This window comes from Larus michahellis, chromosome 3, assembly GCF_964199755.1.
Source record: "Larus michahellis chromosome 3, bLarMic1.1, whole genome shotgun sequence".
Classification (NCBI taxonomy): Eukaryota; Metazoa; Chordata; class Aves; order Charadriiformes; family Laridae; genus Larus; species Larus michahellis.
Window position 1 is genome coordinate 8,067,715 of NC_133898.1, and position 20,192 is coordinate 8,087,906.

General features: G+C 42.6%; 1 protein-coding gene across 4 annotated transcripts in view; it reads right to left on the reverse strand.

The window, feature by feature from the left end:
• Positions 1–440: 440 nt before the first annotated feature.
• PLCB1 (phospholipase C beta 1) overlaps positions 441–20,192 on the reverse strand; it is a 399,913-nt gene continuing 380,161 nt past the window's right edge. Inside the window, exon 32 of one of the 4 annotated variants that reach the window (XM_074578486.1) lies at positions 441–3,804. In XM_074578486.1, coding sequence (XP_074434587.1) covers positions 3,574–3,804 — 231 coding nt within the window. In that variant the 3' untranslated portion in view covers positions 441–3,573. The remainder of the gene's footprint in view (positions 3,805–20,192) is intronic. The other 3 variants (XM_074578487.1, XM_074578488.1, XM_074578489.1) reach the window with 3 other exon arrangements.

Genomic DNA, 20,192 nt, shown 5'->3' on the forward strand with positions numbered 1-20,192 from the left:
GCCCCCAGCAAAGGCACATTTCACAGCACATACGTAACTGCGTAGATGGCGAGTGAAACAGCTGGAGCGCGGGAAGAGAAGTAAGGCCGCTGCAATTTGTCGAGGCAGTTTACGGGTATGGCTGAAAATCATGCAATTCCTGTCCTACAAAAGCCTGTCCTGTAAACCAATAAATCTTCTTACCAGCTCATCGGCTGCCCTGCACTTTTTGGGTTTCCCCTTGTTTGAGAGCACCAGCAAACGCACACTTTGCTGGGAGGGGCGGGGAATGCCCAGGCACGTGCAATTTCTTGTTCTCTTCATTGGGAACACAAGAACCTTCGGGGAACCTTCGGTGACTTCCCGGGAGCAAAGGGGACCGGGTAAGGGTTTGGAGGTCAGTAAGGTCTCCTGAGTCGAGTGAGGCTTTTGAGTCAAGGAACAGAGCAAACAACCGTCTTGTGTTAAGAAATTTTTATTTGTCCTTTGGATCTGTAACGTAAGCACATAAAATTACAAGTGGAAGAAACATCATGCCACAAAATTGCATAGAATTTTTACAAAAATGTGAATTATGCCTCTGAAACAACCATAGATCGAGGAACCGAAAAATATATACATGTTAACTGAGATATTTCATCCTACTTTGAAAGCAAATCATCAAGGACTAATCAATCACGGACACTATTAATACAATGTACAAGAGCAACACTGATTTCAAAGAAAGGCAAGCAATGATGTCCCTTTAGTTATCTCTCAGTGAATGTTTAGCTAATACATGAGCATTAATTAACATAATTATGAACATGTTAAATCTAAAATGTCTGGCCTTCATTAGAATTTTTAAAATTCTGTTTATACTGCCAAAACCAAGCTATTTTCAGTAGTGTAAAGATATCTGAAGTGCACGACCTAGTTTAATATAGACAGCTCTATTCTATACAGCAGAAAGTCCACGATACAGCATTTCCACACATTCAACACGGAACAAGGCAAATACATAAAAGGCACAAGACTTGCACATCATAAAGACCCTTTTTTCATTATCTTACTCTAGTTCAAGTAATATCAATATTAAATGATATCTGTTTTCACTGAAATAGTTTGAACGATGCAAGATGTACAGTATTACACGCTACCTTACACCTGCAGAAAGTGGCACTGTACAGATATAAAAAAATGTGAGTACAGGAAATGATCAAATACAAACGTACTGTAAAATGACTACAGCTGATAGTATCTTTAATCCAACCGGTATATTCCTTTATTTTTAAATATAAATAAAAGGTTAATTGGTATTTGCCCAAGTTGCTTCGAAGGCTGCGGTGAAGTCCTGGCTCCGCTGAAGTCCAGGGGAACGTAGCGCTGAAATTCAAAGGAGCTAAGATTTCACCAAAGAGCCTGCGCTGCACAACGGCTTCTATAATGCAAGAGCCTTCAGTTTTATTGTGAACACTGCTATCAGGTTTGGTTTTATTTAAATAGTTTAGACAATATGTCCTTTTTACTTTATAAAATGCAGCATTACACGTTGACTCTCTACGTTCTTCATGAGTGATTGATTTCAAAGTGCAAAACAAGGATTAACAGAGGATTCGATTCACCTTTCCTAGCATTAAGATGAAAGTCAGATTTTTGAATTTCACATTCACTAATTTCATCATCATCAACCAGAATAGTTTAATCCAAAATATGACCTCCAAACAATGTGCAATTTTTCTGTCTTTCTGCTTTAAGTTTAAAAAAGAAACATCAAAATACTGTTTGTTTTCCAAGATTTGAACTTATATATATATACACACCATTAGTTAACTGAAAACTTAAGCTTGATTTGTATTTTATTGCTTCGATTTAAATAAAATAAGTTACTTTAAAGTACTAAAATCCTGAGGGAACAGAAGTAAAGTAACTTAAGTGTTACGATGTATTAAAATGCCTCCCTATGCGATGGACTGCTTTCTCCGATTGCTTTTTTGATACAAAGTAAGGCCCCGATCTTGCAAACGTGTACGTGATGGTTCTTCCCCAGAAGAGTTGCGCTGAGCCCGCTGCTGCGCAGGAAAAGGCAGGTCTGCGAGTTTGCAGGATCGAGCCTCTCGACGCTGATCGCCGTCTTTGGAGCGAGTTCACCCTTCGCCCTAAGACGCCTCTTCACCACCTGGCCCAGGGAAAGGCCTTTAGCGCTACGCCCTGGCTGGGGCACAGACCAGAATCCCTCTGTAAGGTTTCATCCTTCCTGTCTCTGTTAGAGTGGGAATCCAGGGAATAGCATTTCTTTACCTCTTCAAAGATCCTGACTTTCACAACGTCTCTCTGTCGTCTGATATAAATTTCTCAAAATGTGCTGTTACTTCTCTCATGCGTATCGTACAGTACATTAACTTTTGATTGTTCTTATTTTAAGAAGTCAGTTAAACAGATTAATATACGTTTTTAAATAACAGTGATCAGGTTTTTATATTTTGCTTTTCAATTTCAGACCTTAGTAAAACTGAGCCTCAGTCTTAAAAATAATGGAAGATTCTGTTAAATTTCAAATACTGTAGTCCTAAACATTTTATAATCCTATCAAATTCAGTAAGCTTAAAATATGATACTTAAAATCAATACTTTTGAGTCTGCAAAATATATATCAAATTTATATTCTAAACCTACTGTGATTTACAACACTAACACCACAAAAAGAATTTTATGATTCAATGACTATTTTATAGCAGTATAACCCAGCTGTTCGCTTTCATAAAGATTCTCTCTATTCACGTATCCCTGAAACGTTTCACTTGGCCAAGAGACCACGCCGACTTCAAACAGAAACCTGCCGTGTGTGTATATGGACGGATGTGTGTGCACATATAGCTATATATATATATCTATATACAAACATATATGCACTCACGCAGTGTAACAAACACAGAGGTACACAGACACCGACAGTCTCCAGGCAGAGTTCTTCTCTGGGTTTGCCTCTTGTCCCCACAGTTCCAAGAATTTTCAGCAGCAAATATATTTCTTTCCGTGTGATAAACAGAATATCAAGACAGCAAGCCACCAGTGCTTGCAAAGCTAAAAAGGATTAAATGTTTCAGTGCAAATGTAAAATGACGGTACGGCTGTCAAGGTGCAGTTATAAAGAGGGAAACAAATAAGATTAAGTACTGTTATAATATTCTCTAGGATCTGTATTAGTTTGGAGCACTTTGCACTGGCACTTCAAAAGGAAATCCGCACACATTTGTCTCTGTACAATACACTGGTCTTCATTAAACATTCTTAACAGTGAACATGGCCAGAAAATTACCCATTGTAAATTGGCCAAAAAAAAAAAAAAAAGAAAAAAAAGAAAAAGAGGAGAGGATGGTTAACGTTAATTTTCCCATTACAGCTGCACTAAGCTTCAGAATAATAATAAGATGAAGAATGAGAATGAAGACCTTTGCACAATACTTTTTATAAAATGTTCCTTTTGGGAAATGTGCACTCGAATGCAGATTCCTCCTGCCTCCCGAAGCGTGGCAGCGGCAGCTCGCGTCGGGAGAGCGGAGACGGGCAGCTGGGGAGCGGTGCGCCCTGGCGCGCTGATTGTTGCTTGGGCAGTTAAAAAGTAGTATCAAATACTTTTTCCGGATTCTCTTCTTCCAATTCCTCTTCACTTTGCAGAGGTTTATGATTTGATTTTCCACTGTCAGATGCCAGGGAAGAGGGGGCAGAACTGTGGTCTCCATCTTCACTGATTTTCCCTTTCATGGCTTCCTGTACGAACTCCAGAATTTCCAAAGGCAGTCTTTTGAATTTGTCTTGATATTCCTGATCAAGTTCCACCTGCAACTACAACAAAAGAGACAAGCTGTCTTCAGGTGTATCTGATGTGACCAGTGCTACAGTATGGGGAACACACCACACGAGGCGGGGGTGGGGAGGGGGGAATTAATAATGCATTTTTGCATGATCCCAGAATATATTCCTTCCTTTTCCGTATTAGCGCCACACATCCAACACGCCTATCGATTTCCATGCAGTCATGGCAAAGCTGAAGGAATGTGCGGCCATTTGTGCGTAAGGCTGGGTTTGGGTACCATCCTTGGGTACCCAAATCCTTAAAATATACATGGATTTAACTGTACTGGTGTCCATACTCCCACTGGCTTTCACAACACCCAACTCAAGTGCAGTATGGATCACAGACGAGCCTTTGAAAAAGCCAGGCCTTAATTAAGCTTCAGGTAGCTAATCACACATTAATCACACCGCAAACATTGCTCTGAGAACAATATAGTAACTTTTGCCAGATTTCTTGGGTTGGAGAAACCATTAGGAAAAAGTCAGTTGTCAAAGGGAATCAAAGAGGGAGGGAAAAAAAGTTAAATTACATTTCTTAGGGCTAGATCATGGAAAGTTACATTATCTGATTAATGCAGTATGTGTCTTGGACATTACTGGGGAAAAAGTGTCATATCATCAACAGGATGCAAAAGGCATGCAGAAAGAAATCTGGCTATCAGTCTTCAGGAAGCTGTGGGCCCTTTCCCAGTATTTATTTGTATAGCCTTTGTTTTTAGCGCCCATGTTAGGATCTGCACGATCCATTATTTAAAAAAACATAATCGTGTATGGAGGTTTCGACTGAAGACAAAGCCAATTTTTTCATCATGACCAACACGAGCACGGCAGGAAGCAGAAGGGGTGAGTTCCAAAGCCAAACCCGCTCTGTCCGTTCGTCCATCCATCCATCCATCCATCCATCCATCCATCCATCCATCCATCCATCCATCCAACCACCCACCTTCTTAAAAGAGGGAGTCAGTCCGGTTCTGCTAACTGTAGCTGCAGCAGTTTCACAACAGTTTCTCAGGCAATTGGATTTTGAGCTATATTTTTTCCCGGATGCATAAAGGTGCTATGAATTCTGAACCTTCAGCTCTGTGCTTGAGTCTGTCCTGTCTAGTTTCAAGTCTCCTTCACCCCATTGCGACGGCTCTCAACAGGTTAATACAAATTTTCCCTGGAACATTAGGACCTATACTACTCTTAAAATCCTTGGTCGGTCCACAGCGTGTGACTTTACCGCTATCCCTCCCTCTGAGCCCTTCCAATCCCATTCCCCGTGCTTCTGTCCTGGTTTTCATCCTGCATCTCTGATTTTATTTTTGTGAGGCCTCTTCTCCTTTCTCCTGATGTGCAAATCAATGTCCTTAGCTCACCTGGTCTAGTTCTACATTCCTTAATTAGACAAATTCTGCAGCTTTTCTTCCTCAGGATCTACGATCTGGCTTTTTCCTTGCAGTTCTCCTGCTAAAGCTCTTTCCTGCCTTATTTCTGACAATTTTCCTGCTCCTCTGGCCTCAGTTTCCCGCCCTGGCGTGACAGTGCTGACAAACAGCGAGTCTGAGGCACAAATGATTGGCATTAAATACACCCCGACTCTAAAATGTAGGTTTGTATCAACTGTTAGACAATCACTACCATAACACCCCTTTGTCAGGCAGTACCTTCCTTTTTTTCATGAACTTTGTTTTCTGACTTTATGTCTAGATAGAAATTTTTGAAGGGATCCCCCTTATGTCTCCATTTTGATAACGCCTCCAAGAGTACACGTATGATCAGAGGAACTGCGCTGGTGCGTGGTTGGCAGGAAAAACCCATGGATGATGCTGATCATCCCTCACATCCCTGCAGCCCCAGGCCTCTGCGCCTGCTGCCCAACGAGCTTCTCAACCACCGAGAGGCTACCTCTCCACTGGTCTCTGCTTCAGAGTGATGGCAGCACGGCGCTCACCTCGGTCATATTGCAAATCCAAAGATTACGTTCTAGGCAAAAGGTCTACCGCCGTGCTGCAGGGACAGGCAGCTCTGTGTACAATATTTTTCATAAGTCCAGGAATCGTGGGAAAGGCTCCACTGTATCGAAAGACAAACCCTTATAAGAGGGCACGAATTCCTTTACGCAGGAGTGTCTGGGCCAGAGATGGGCTGCTGCATTTCCCCATCTCATTGTCATACATGGAATTACTGAGTTTGTAAATTTTGGGCACCTCAGGTATAAAAGGAGGTATGTAAAATCAAAAGTCAGAGAAAGTCTCCTGGCTCTCAACTACCTTCAGAACCTTGATTTGCTTAATTAGGTTTAAGAGCAATAGAAATATTGGAAATCCCTCAGAAACTGAACGCTATCTGAACCCTGTGCAACCATAAGCATGTTGTTAGATAGCGGTTGTGTCTAATACTCAGCTCCTAACGCGCCTCCAGTGGATAATCCCCCCTTAAGTCAAGCATTTAATAGAAAAGACATGAATCTGGAGCTGCCTCTCTCTCTTCAGTGTCTCCAGAGACAGTCTATGCAGGTATCTAATCACGAGAAGGTTGAAGTTAGTTGAGAAGGAGCAGACAGTAGACAGGGAGGGTTGATTAAAACTACAACAGTGTCTAAAAATTAGGTTTTCTTTTTGATTTCAAAGGCAGTGTCGGTCCTTTCCCTTGCTCAGCTTCAGCTGAGCACCTCAGAGCCCATTCCCTGACCCTCGCGCTATCACACGAGACTCCAGCTGCAACGAAGAGCACAACGGGTGAGGCTGGGCGCAGCGCAGCCATCCCACTGCAGGCCTCACCCCTCGCTGAAGTCCTCCTCAGCGCGCCCGGGGCTGGCAAACCCACGACAGCCTCACGGTGCATTGGCCGCACTTCTCCTTAAGCCACCGGCCACAGGCAAACAGCTGTGGGTCAAGGTTAAAGAAACAAGTTGGCTGCTTAAAACCAGCTGGCTCAAAAAAAATAGCTTTTTTTTTTAAAAAAAAAAAAAGCCTCAGTATCCTTCTATTAGACAACGATAACCACATTCTGTGGCTTTACAGGGACATTACAGCGCATTCACTAATGGAAAGCTGCCCTCCCATTAGTAGCAGTTGTCATGTCTGTCTTTTATTTGATTTGCTGATGGCACGACAAAGTGCCGTGTCAGTGTGCGTGTGCGTAAGTAAAAACCTCTCTGCACAACCAGCGCCCCACCAGTCTCCGGCCCTGCGTGGCCTCACCTGCCAGGTTACTGTCCCCTTGGGTTGCTTCCCATCACAAGTCCGTCTACCCCGACTTCTCTGCTCTCTACCTACTAAACAAGGTGACCTACACTTGCTTTTAGGTTTTTGAAGCCAGACAAGGGGGGGAAAATGAGAATGATGATTAGACGGGCAGATCATTATCTAGACCACTGTTCCCATTAACACATAACAACCTTCTTCCGTTATCTCACTATCTGCCCTCTTATAGATCCTTTGTCCTTTCTTTAACCCCCAACAAGAATGACTTACTGATGTCACCTCCATGCGGCTTTAGTATCCCACAAGGGTTGGAAACGTTATTTCTTGTTCAGGTAAATCACACTCCTGTGTACTTTATTTACAGGCAATGGGTTAATACTTTAAAACTTGGAGCCATCATTATGTGTTTGCAGCGGGGTCCTTGGGGACAGGAGATGAATGCATTAGTCGCTCTTGACGGCTGTGGTCAGAAGCTCTAACTCTTGAATATACGCTTCCCTTTATTTTTTACACAAGAGTGCTAGCTAAAAACATCAGCTGATACTCACATCGGTATCGGGCCGTACCGGTATTATATCTCCAAGCGACAGAAGGAGAGAAATGATGCTTAGGTAGGGATCAAAGCTCAGGAGGTGCCATCCTCAGCTGCTGCGGGTTTGAAAGGGCTCTCCCCCACTCCATTTATGTGATCGCTTATCAAACTAGACATATACCAGCACAGGCTTGGAATGGGCTGCGGATCACCAGGTCACCAAGCTGTCCTGCTCAAAGTAACAGCAGATACGGTGGGGCTTTGTTTGCGACTGTCCTGCCTCTGTTAGCTCTGCCCCACAAGGGTTTCCACAGGGAAGCCGTGCCTGAGGCACCCCTCGGACTTCGGCCAGCCGGTAGGCAGCACGGGTGACCGAGCAGGGGCTTGGGCTTGCCCACCACCCAATCCTTTGACCCTCGACTACAACCAATGCAGCCCCGGGGCCTTGGGGATGGAAAATGAGCGGGGCTTTCCGTGAGTAAGCCCGTGCCGTAGTGAGCAGGGCTCCTGGCGGCCAGCCAGCTGCCCAGCTGATGGACTCTCATTCCCTCTCCATTCAAAGGGCTCATCGGCAGCCGGGGCTACAACCCCTTTCCAAAAAGGGTCATCCTTCAGGGAAAGGCCTCAGCAACCCTTCCTTGGAATGTGGGAGGGGAAAGCGAATATGGTCATTCAGCTTAAAGCACGGAAAATGCACTCAGAAAAGGCAACGGGTGGTATTATTAAAAGTATTTATAGCATTTGTACCTAGCTGTTACTATTAAAGCTACCAAAATAACATAGCATAGCATTAAAATAGTGACCAGAGCATTAAAAAAAGTAACTGTGATCAATAAAGAATTACAGAAGCAGGAACTGCGGTTTCAGGCTATCCCGATCAAGCCCCTGTAGACTTTTGCATACTTGCAATGTGATCTAATGAACTTCTGTTTCTACCAAGAACAAAAATAAAATGATCACATGAAAAACGCAACGTGCTGCCAACACAAGTTACCAGGAGGCCCGAAGTTCACAGAGAGTGTTTAGGTTAAAAAAAATTAGAAAATTAAAAAAGAAAATAAATATGTTGAACCCCTTAATCCTTAATTATTCCACATTTATGGTGTTTCATATTATCTTGTCCCCAAGTTTAAGCTTCAAATACTGAACTCCTCTCCCTTCTCGCTACCTGAAATCCATCTCCTCCCTCTTTCCTGCTGCAGAATCCTTTTTTTGCATTTCAGGATTGTTTTAAGATAACTGTGGATAAGCAAACAAGCGGGGCTAATGAGATACTAGAATCTAATAATGAGCTGCCAGAAGTTTCAGATGTAGAGCAAAGTTAAGAAAAGTTTTGCAGTAGCTCAAGCTGTGGGAAGCAGGTATCTGCACAAACAGAAATGGCAACCGCGTCTAGGACCTCAGGTGTGAGAAGCAGAGACCTTACTGTGTGCATTAAAAACAAGCAGCGGACTAAAAGGTGACCCTGTCACACACATGGCGAGTTTGGGAATGCCTCTGTGGGCTGCTGCTATTGCCAGAGTCTGGTGAAAGTCTACTGCACGTACCCTGCAGCCAGGCTCCATGGCTTGAAGACACGAGGCGGACGCACAGCTGGCCGACAGGCAGCGCCGCTTCCATCTGACCTCCTCCCCCTCCCTCCGGCACCCCAAGGGAAAGGGAAATTGTGGGGGAAACCACGTCCAGCCCATCTCCCTTCCTGCCACAGCAACACCTTTGAAGCTGTTAACGCAAACACTGCCGCTCCTTCCCGTTGTACCTTAAAAGTGGTGTTTCGGAAGTTAGCGATGAAAGTGTTTTTCAAACAATTTTCCCCTCTCTTCCTTCCCCATACAGCTTGAGATACTGCATGCTTGGTCTGCGCAGCGGTGTGACCGTCACGGCCTGGTCAGCACCACTCTCCTGATGGAAGATCCCGTGCCAGAGGTGGTTATCTGATGCAAAACCCACCCACTTCCACACAGACTGGGATTCATTCCAGCTCACGTATTTTTTTAAAATATATTTTCCGCTCAAAAATAACAGAAGGGTCACTACTTAAAAAGCATCTCAAGAATTAAACTTCAAGCAAAAATGTTTTGATAAATTTATGTATGGAATACAACTGGTTACACATTTTGAGGAAAAAAAACCCCACCAAAATGCAATTTTGTTGAATCAAAACCATTCATTATGGCCATCTTTGTTTTGATTAAGTTCTTCCACTGCAAAAATTTGATCTGACTCAAAATCAACTTTTTTAGGTCTCAGGTTTTCTAGTCCACTTGCAATTTTTCTGTAAGGCCATTTTTTTGGGTTTTGCATTTCTTTTATCCCTCCTTTCAAATCTGTCTCATTTTCCACTATTCGTTAAGTACTTTGTTTCCCTGATCACACTCGTTTTTGCTCTGAATGGTGCACTGAATTATGAATGAAAAATACTCAAAAAACCCTGGCTCAACGATCCAGGTAAAAATGCACTCTGAGGACTAAACAGTTTGGTACCTCCAACGATGTCTGACGTTTCCAACCGCAAACTCTTTATTCTCAAGTTTTTAAAAAGATTTTCATAGAATCATAGGGTTGGCAGGGACCTCTGGAGATCATCTAGTCCAACCCCCCTGCCAGCGCAGGGTCACCCAGAGCAGGCTGCACAGGTATTTTAACAACATTTGAGTTCTGAGTCCAAATGTGAAAAATTTGTAAGTTGCGCCATCTCCCCTTAAGGAAGGGCAGCAAAATAGCAAAATAATGACTTTTTTTGGTATTTGATTATTGTATTTATTCACCAGTTGAAGCGTGATACTGATTTGTATCCATAATTACCGCAGCACTACCCACGTGCAATGTAGTATTTAATTCCCCATAACCAATACCTGTTCTTTTTGTTTTACTGATGAGAAGCTCAACTGCATTCATTTCTTCTCAGCAGAATGGATTTTGACAAGAGGCAGTAACCGGTTACTACACGATTTGTAACAAAAGGGGGACGGCAACCTCTACAGGATATTTCTGTTTAGCAAAGCTCCCGTTTTCCTTCTCCCGTGTCGTTGGAGGTGTTTATTTTCTTAACAGCAGCGACACCGATCTTCTCGCTGGCCAGTGAGAGCACATTACAACAGAAATCCTGCTCTGCCATTGTGGCCCCTTTCTCACTCCTCCCGTTTCTCTCAATCTCCCGAAGGTCCAAAGAGCGACTTTTCTTCCTGCAAACGTTTGACCCGTGTGTCTAAAGATAAGTTTGAATTTGGGGGCTTTTACGACTGCATCAGACAACAAATATGCATAATGTCAGCGACCTCAATTTAGCTTCCAAAACAGCACACAGAGGACTCCCAGATTAAGGGTACAGGGAGCAAGCAAGCTGCTGTTCTGCTGCTTTTCATTTTCAGAGCTTACTTAATTAGAAAGTCATTCTGGAGGGATACAGCATTAAAAGACATATGAGTAGCAAGAATTGTTAAAAGCAGATGGAGGCTCAGTAACAGGGAGAGTGAAATTCAGGAACAGAGCTCAGGGATCAAGTGATTTACAGGCAGCAATTTTTGTTTAATTGGAAACAGAAGGAGCTTCTTATTAAGGACCGTGTTATTCCCTCCACTAAGCAGATTTCTGCTGGGAAGGCAAAGGAGTAGCCACTGCTTAGTTGTCCTCGCGCCTTGTGGCCGCAGTCCCTCTGCAGCCATCAGCCTGCTATGGGGGGCCGCAGAAGACAGTGACTTGCAGTGAGGGTGACGGGTTTGAGGAGAACCTGGGACTCCTCTGCCAGACCTTTCCAAAAGTGATATACCCACCTCTGCCACGTGGAAGAATAGCCCAAAGAAAGCAGCTGGGAAATGCAGTTTCTTGCGAAGCTGTTTATCTAGGCCTGGGAAAGGAGTTAACATCTCTACATGCGCAGAGAGCACCTCAATGCTCTCTTTTTCTTTTTCTCCCAGTGACCTCAAGCGAGCGCAAAAAAGAACATGCCGCCGTGTTAACGTTTGGGCTTAACATAGCTACTCCTAGACAATATAGCTGAGCATGAAATTAAACTAAATTCGACTCGAACACACCGAGTCGAAATTCCAACCCTGCACGCTCTCCATGCTATTCTGCTTCTGCAGGGGTTGTATTTTTGACTGATCCCCCCCTGCCTTCCTATGTCGACAGGTTGCACAGTCCACTTGCTTTCCTTCAGAAATTGCCCCAAGATGGGCTTGAAAACACCACTGTAGCACCTGAAGCACATCGCAAGCCAAGGAGTCTAGAAACTGTACACTGAGTTATCTTACCTTATTCATATACTCCCCCTCGGACTTCCCCTGTTATCTTCCGTGTTTCAGCTTCGCATCTCTTCCTGTTAAAGCCAGGGTGATTTGCTGTGCCTCCCTAATGTACAACAAGTCCCCATATAAATGAGTCCTTTAATATCTGCTGTCTCAAGGCATTAGACTGTAACCTTAGGGCCTTCGTCAATCTGCGTCTCCACCTTTATTAACTGCAACCTCAATTAAACCAATGGGACTGTGAAGAAACCTGGGACCTGGGCTCCTAGATTTTAACACTCTCATAAAGAAACCCGTATCTTCCTTCTGCATAGTAAACCAACGTCTATTCCAAGAGCTCATTAAAAAATAAATGTTTGAGCGATGAGATGCCCAACAGTGTTGCCCAGGTTATACATATGTTTTATATACATCTGCCTGTACTGTACCTCTGCTAAGATCTTCTGCGTTAGGGAAGCTTCTTACAGCAAAAGCCTAAACCGGTCATCTTTTCCTACTGGCAGCTGTATTATTAGTAGCATTTTCAGACCTCTTGCATTTTCTTTAAAGACACAGCTTGTGCTGAATTCTATGGGAGGATTTTCTTTACGATAACTTTTGCTTCCCATTTCTTCATCAGTAGAGCAGTTTATTCTCATGCAAAGCCCTGCTCTGTGCCTTGTAAGCTGTATACTTGGAATCACTCTTCTTTCTGAAGACTATTTTGTGTAATTGTTTCCTTTTGTGGACAAAATGCTTTCTTAAGCTGTCAACTATTTTCCTGATGACTCTATAAATACGTGACCTATGCATCTCATGATGCATATGAATAAAGATAATTTGAGCTGATATGAAAGGGAAAAAAATCGCCTTTCCATGAGCACGTATAACATTTTAAGGATAGATTCTGCTCTTTTTCATTATCACTGGAGTAAGTTAGCTTCACTGTAAGCAAAAGTGAATCTGCTCAGTTTCAATGCAGTAAATCCAGAGAAACTCCACTGAAGTCTCATCTATCATCAGATACTGCCCTTACTTTATTGGGGTGGATCCAAGATAAATAACTCTAGTGACATAGCTCAAATAGAGCTTCTTAACTGGTCCTTTTACAGAGTGCTGTCCATATTTTGGATACTGAATTGAAAACAAACAACTAAAAAAAATCAGTGCACCTTCTAATGAGTGATTTTTTCCACTTCCACGATGCCTCCAAGGCACCCTGTGAACAGGCAGCTGACTGTCCAACAGCACACGGCCTTGGAAGAGTAGCAGTATTGTAACTCTCAGCTCAAGAGGTCATAACAGTCCCTTGGAAACTCCTTTTAAGTGACATCTTGAGGTTATAACAGCAACAATATATTCCAGAAATATTTCAAATCCCGGGTGGACTGGAGAATGCGGGACTCTCAGAGCTGTGCAGCACCACGGCAGCTGAGCGGGATGTCTCCAGGGGCCCCTGGAATCCGCGGGGCCACTTTACGGATAATGTATTTTGCCTAAAAGTGGTGCTGTCCCGCAGAGCGAGGGATTCTGGTTATTTTTGGAAGCAGACAAAGAGAAGAAATGAAAGCTTCAGGTGCTTAAGGCCTCTTGCGTGAGGGCTCAGGAGCTGATGAAGTACAGATCTGAAAAAAATGTGGTAAAACTCTCACCGCAGCTTCTGGATCCTCGCCTAAATGGAACTCTGAATACAGTATAACAAAGTGGTGTTCAGTCTCTCACATCCACCTTGCTAATAGATAATTACAGTGTCGCCTGTGTCTGACTCTTGGCAGGACATCTCTAACAGGTCCCATCAGTATCGCAGAAAATTCCCTCCAAACAAAGAGATTTCTTCTCAAATACGACAATGAAAAGGAAATAAATAATCTATTTCTCTGTCTCTCTCTAGTGGCATCACTGTGCTACTCAATGGAAAAGGAACAGAGTCGTCCTATGATTAAGTCTGGCACCTCCTTTCACTGCGATATCCCGCTCTGCCCTTCCTGCACAGCCCAGACCCTCAAGCCTGTTTCCAGTAATGAGAGCTCCTAACATACACCGAGGTCTGTGTATGCTGAGACGGCGCGGTTCCCAAGATACATGCTCACGGTAGTTTCCATGCCATTGATAACTGTTAGGGAACAGGTTTAGGTTTAGAACTGAGGTTTAGAAGTGAGGCATCATCAGTTCAAAAAATAATCTCACTGATAAATCCTTCTGCTGCACTTTGAAGTTTACCTTGCACTGACTATACCTCTTCACATCAGAAACCCTCCGCAGGATGGAGCCTCATTGAAAAGCCTGCTTGGAAAATTACTGAGCAGAAAGCCCTTCTGTTAATATCCTGTTAAAAATGAATGTTTTTAGACTAGAAAGCAAGCACTCTCTGAATCAAGATCAAAGCCTTAGAAGTTTCTTTGAAAATCTTTTCAAGTAGTTGCAGTTCTGTGAGCCCTTGTAACAACGAAGGCTAGTCCAAAATATTTCCTAACTCATTAACAACACGAATCTGGCTTCCTCTTTACTATTAGCAGAGAAGAGCCAATTTAGTGACGGACCCATTATTTTCTAACATAACAAGCTAACGAAAAAAATCTATTCAGGACCTGGCAGAAGTTTAACAGCAAAGACGGAGCTACCGTCCCTCATTTTCCATCTTCCAGAAATGATGGTTCAGTATTTTAGCCTTTGTACTTCCAAATATCAGGAAAGTTTTGAGGCTGAGTTTAACAACGACAAAAAGTTGGGACTTGATTCAAATTTATATATTGATGTATACGTTCATTATTATCTAATGACCATCAAATGGAGACGTGTCATTGCTACTAAGGATACAGAGACCATCTACGGCTGCTCTGTGTTTATATGTTACCATGATCTTCACGTCTCTCTACTTCCACCATTGTTTCATCCATATATCCACCACTTCTCGTTTCATGCTGTATTACACAACACACTTTTTTTTTTTTTTTTTGACTTGAGCAGCAAAATTAGTGTGGAATTTTAACTGCAACTCTTAAAAACTTTATAGCTTAATGTAAGAGTGGCACTGCCCAGAGGTTCAACCTAATTAAAAATAGCCTGAGGGGTTTTACTTCCCGATACTACAATGAATTTAAAAGGAAAAAAAACACAAACCACTCCTCTTCTTGTCTGTGCTGCTATTACTGGATTAAGTGGTACCATGCAATGGGAGGTTATTGGAGCCATCCTCATGATTAAGTTCAAGGGATTAATATTTCAGTTCAGTTGTTTTTTATTTAAACATTTTTTCCAAAGGTCATATTAACGCTGACTACTGCAAACTCGGGCAACTTTCTAATTACCCATCAAATTTAAATGAACCATGCAGAAGACTTTACTTAATGACGTTCAGCAAGCGTCCCACAATGCAAAAACTGACATATAAGGTAACTTCATAAAGCTAGAGAAACACGACAAAGCCCGTCGCACTGCTGTGCAGAGCAGCCTGAACTCCTGCCTGTTAAAGGGCACACCCAAAGTTCACTTAAGCCTACAAGAAGAAGGTGGTTGACTTTGATGGCTTTTGAACCCACAGAACTGTCAACCATCTAAGTACAGGCCCAAACCAACCAGGTCAAAGGAAGGCACCGCTGGCACAAAATGGCATGAAGTGCACACTCCTTCCCCAGCAGAGCTCTGAAGGTAACCTGACTCGTAAAGAAGCGCAAAAGATGTGTGTCAGAGGTTCAGGATTTTCAACTCTCTTGTCTGACTGATGTAAGGAAACTGCAAGGCATGAAAGAGTCTAGGAAACAGGACCGAGTTGCTGCTTAAAATCCAAGCCTGCTTCAACAGACAGGTAGACATAACAACTTCCCACAGAGAACGTCAGATGTCATTCTCGCGTCCAGACCTGCCCGCCTTTCTCTGCGTACAATCTGATGTGGTTTCTGTTGAGAACCTGAGCTCCATGAAGAAGGGAAACCTCTGAAGGTGTTTTGCTCTCTTAATGCGTAGTGTGGGTGAAGGACTACCACCCTGAGCATGCTGCAGCCCAACCAGCCAGCACAGATCCTGAGGTCAGCTCTTCTCAGGTGTGGTGGAATATCTTCAGTGAGCTACTGGTGACAGAAATCGGGTGTGTCATAGTTACTGGTGACAGAAATCGGGTGTGTCATAGTGCTTGTGTGTTTGAGTCTGCACTATGGTATGCTTTTCATCTTGCTGTGCAGTTGGACATCTTAAAGTCCTCTTGAACAGATCTCTTAATGATATTGCCAATAGCATAGTTGGGTTTTGTGGTCAGACCTTCCTGTTGCTAGGAAAAGGGAAATGCAAATTCCCTAGAAGCCATCAGAGACAGGAAAATAAGAGATACTACTACAGCTTACAACCACTTCAGTTCCTTTGGTATCTCCCTTCCCCACCGATGTCAGTGGGCCACAGCACGTGGAGGTCACACTGGGGCCTCATCCAGAACTCAAGCCTAGTACAGGAAGAGTGAGCTTTGGTACTGCCATCAGTGCGTGCTGGATTTAGTCCCTGGCTTCTCTCCTTCTGAAGCTAACACAGTTCATCCAAGTTTAGTTCACCAGAGGGTCAAGCCTGAACCGAGACGAATCTCATGGAACTTCACCAAGTCCTTTGCTTTTTTTTCCACTGAGAGGCATGACATCAAAATGTATAACATGATCTCCTGAGAGCTCAGATTTGTTTTTAATCTGATTTCATTTACGTGTATCACTATTGGTAGCTTCTATCTTGGAAAAGTTTTGTACCACACAAAACCTTATTTAAGAAAAAAATAAATTGGCAGTAGAACAAAAGCTCTTTCCATTATAAGAACTTATCTTTTCAATGCTCTATCAGTATTTTATTATTACTTCAGTACTTGACATGTTCCAAAAGCATTAAAAAGTTCTAGAGAGGTCTTACAACTTTACAGTGTAGTCTCTGATGCCAATTCTGATCACAATCTAGTTGAAGATAAGTTTAATGAGCACTAGAAAAATAAAGGCCTTTTATAAATGATCAAGTTATTTAAGGAAGCAAAATAATACTTTGAAAACATTGGTTGCTTGGTTTAAAGTTCTATTTAAAATATGCGTAGAGTGCACATTTTTGTGGAAGATAACAGAAATCTGTCTTGAATTTTGGGAGTATTCCAAATGATGGTAGACAACTATCAGAAATGAATGAGATTATTAATTTTCAAAAAACCCTTTTAGAACAGTGACTACAAAATATCATCTTTTCCCCATCTCACAGAAATGTATTTAGAACTATAGAAATACAGACAAGTGTTAGACTTGGTGATGGTGAGTGAACAATTAAGTCATCTGCTACTCTATGTAACAGTAAAAAGATTATTCTGAGTTAGTTACAGAAGTTATTCCTAAAAATTTCTTATCACTTAGGTTATTTAAACTTTCTTACATATCAATTAGTTTGAAATAATAAGTCTTTAGGCTATCCATTAATTGCAGCACTGTAGACACGATCTGTATTTAAAATTATGCAATGAAAATTAAGCCGAAGCACCAAGCTGTCTTGGCTAACAAAAAAGGTTTCCTCAGCCCTTCGGATAAAGAAGGAGAGATAATGGGGGCACTGAATTCACAGGAGAACTCCTTCTCAGTTTACTGTTCTCTCTCATCACACGCTAACACCGACTACCGGAGCCACAAGCCGTTATCCACGTGTTTAATTTGCAGCGTTGCATTTGCAGTGCATTCATTTTCCGATCGTACGGTACGACCGTGTTCAAACAAAAAAAGAAAAGACGTCCTGTGATTAATGCAAAGGAGAGCAACATACATAACCTGAAGGACAGCTGATTAAGAAGATTCTGCAACAGGATCATTTACAAATGCAAGGTAAACGTGGGTGGGAAATTTAAAGAGTTTAGTTACTCTTTTAGAAGTGAGAGGGAGGCCGGCTGCAGAGGCACATCTGGTCTATACGTCAGGAGAAGGCACCATTTTTAGTTTCTCTCTCTCCTGCTGTTGTGGCTCTGGGCTCTCAAAAAAGGCTTCAGCCCACCCTTTTACGTCTTGCTGCCTTTGCAGAACAGATCTTAGGACAACTGAATTTCTCTTATCTGGTCGTATTTTGCTTCACTGATACACTGAAACTACAGTTTGGCAGTTGTACCATTATAGTTGGTTCACGCTGGCATCTGTCAGAGGCACACAGCGTGGACTGCCACATCAGTCACAGCGGCTGACTGCAGCCAGGATGGGACCTGGGATTATTTTAAAAGTGCAGCCATTAATTGGTAGGTGTTTTCTCCTCAAATCCTTTCTGCCTGCGGCATGAACGAGGAGTCAGACAAAACATTCAGCTGATTCAAACAGATCTTGGGAATGGTGTCTTCCTGACACAGAAATCGGAAAAAAAGCAGCTGAAATATTCCCTGTTGAAAAGGATGCCTGTCGGAGGTAATTGTACCCGAGAGTGATGCTCCTTTAAAGTCAGACAAACTGCAGCAGCTCACTATCTGCCGGGCTTCTCTGCATGCTGCACCAGCAATTCCAGAGCTGTTCCACCTTCCTCTCTCCTCTCCCCTATGCTTAATTGGACTTTTAAATAAGAAAAGGCAGAGCATTGGGCAGTCAGCTTTTTGCGTGTAACACAGCTCTTTTTATCCTCGGAAAATAGCGGATTACACTTCTGTGCACAAAAGAAAAAGAGATCCCCTTGAACGTTCAGCCTAGCCACTGTGAGATTTCCTAATGGCAGTGTCCCGCACTCAATATGTGACTCTCTTAAGACACTAAAAAGTGTTCTCTATTATATGCATGTTTATCACAAAAGTGCTCTCACTACTACTGATAAATGGTTATAGGAGGGAAACAAGGGTGAACACTAAGTCAATCCTCTTATGACGTGTCTGTGTGCTTGCGGATGCACATACTCACAAAACAGGGGCAAAATGGGAAGGCATCTGATTATTTTTAAGTAAATCAAAATAATGACTTTACTGGCATAAACACAGATTTCATATAAAAATTCACGTTACTGAAATATTCATATAAAAGACACAATTGGTTCAGGGACGACAGGTACAAAACGGGTCCTTGGTGAGATATTTATCAAAGATTTTATTTTTTTTCCTGATCTCCTGCATATTGTAGGAGAGGGGCCAGAATTGGACATGAAAATGGACATTGTCGTGGTGGGCACCTGTAACAGCTGATCAGCCTGGGACGACTGGGTGGTGAAGCCAGCTTACTCGCCCAGAAAACTTTTCAAAAAGGAATGCAGCAGGGCACGGAATACATCAACTTCTTAGCAGGCAACGTTCGTATTTACAATATGTACTCTCTACTCTACTGGAGATTGGGTGGGAAAGCAGACACCTATTTCACATAAAAGATCTGGACCTATGAGCAGGTTTATTGCTTTTTCACACTATATCAATTCCTGCAGCAGCCAATAGAGAGGATCTTGGCCTATGCAAAATCCTCAATGATTTCTATCACTGAACTAAATCTGCTTATGAGGGAGTCGCAACCATTAAAGGGCAGCTGATACTAGAAGAAATTAACCCCAGTCTTAAAAAAAAAACCTCACTTAAAAAGTAAAAAAGCTAAGTAATAATTTAAAAAATTGAATTAATTTTCAACCAATTAGTATTTTCAAGTGGGAGCCGCAGGAGTGTCTGCCTGAATACAAATGGGAATGAAGGGTACTCCAGGCCAAAAGGAGACGTTAACACTGACATGGAATTGGGGAGAAGTTACAGCAGAATTTATTCCATTATGCCATGGAGAGCGTGAGCCCCTGCTCAGAATTACAATGATTCCCCGAGAAAAAGACTGACAGTGAGTTACCGCTCCCAGGAGCTTCTACAATTTCCATGCTGCTTAGCATTACAGGCTCGTACATCTATCACACCTCAACTTCAGCAGCATCCAAGCTCTGCGGTGTGAGGTGTATTACTAAAAGGACAGGGAAGGGTGTAATTGCCACCAAGGCCATCGGTCCTGTCAGGAATACTGATTCCTGAAACCCGATCTCTGCTTTGAAAACTGCACCCGCATAATTTTCAGCAGAAAGGAAAGTTTTAAGAGTGGAAATATTACACTGAGATCTCACTGACCTATATAACACTGCAGAATAAAACTGCGATCCAAACAAGTACTTTTAAATATACTAATACAAATAAACTCAAGAAGGACCACAGATAAGCTATTCTATACGCTAATAGTTTCTAGAAATACTAACCTCAGTATCAGCAGTTTGTGAAATCATTTGTCCTATGAGCTCCACGCCGTATGTTTTATTCAGGCATTAACACTTTGTGAAAATAAAGCTGTCAGAATGTGAGCTACCACATGCAATATCATTCCCACAGGCCATACAGTCATTAAACACGGAGGCTGACATTGCACCATGCAGAATTCTGGTGGTGTGTAACAGCTATTAAAAGACTTATAAAAATCCAGGTTCAGAAAAAACGCCAGCTTGATTCTCAAC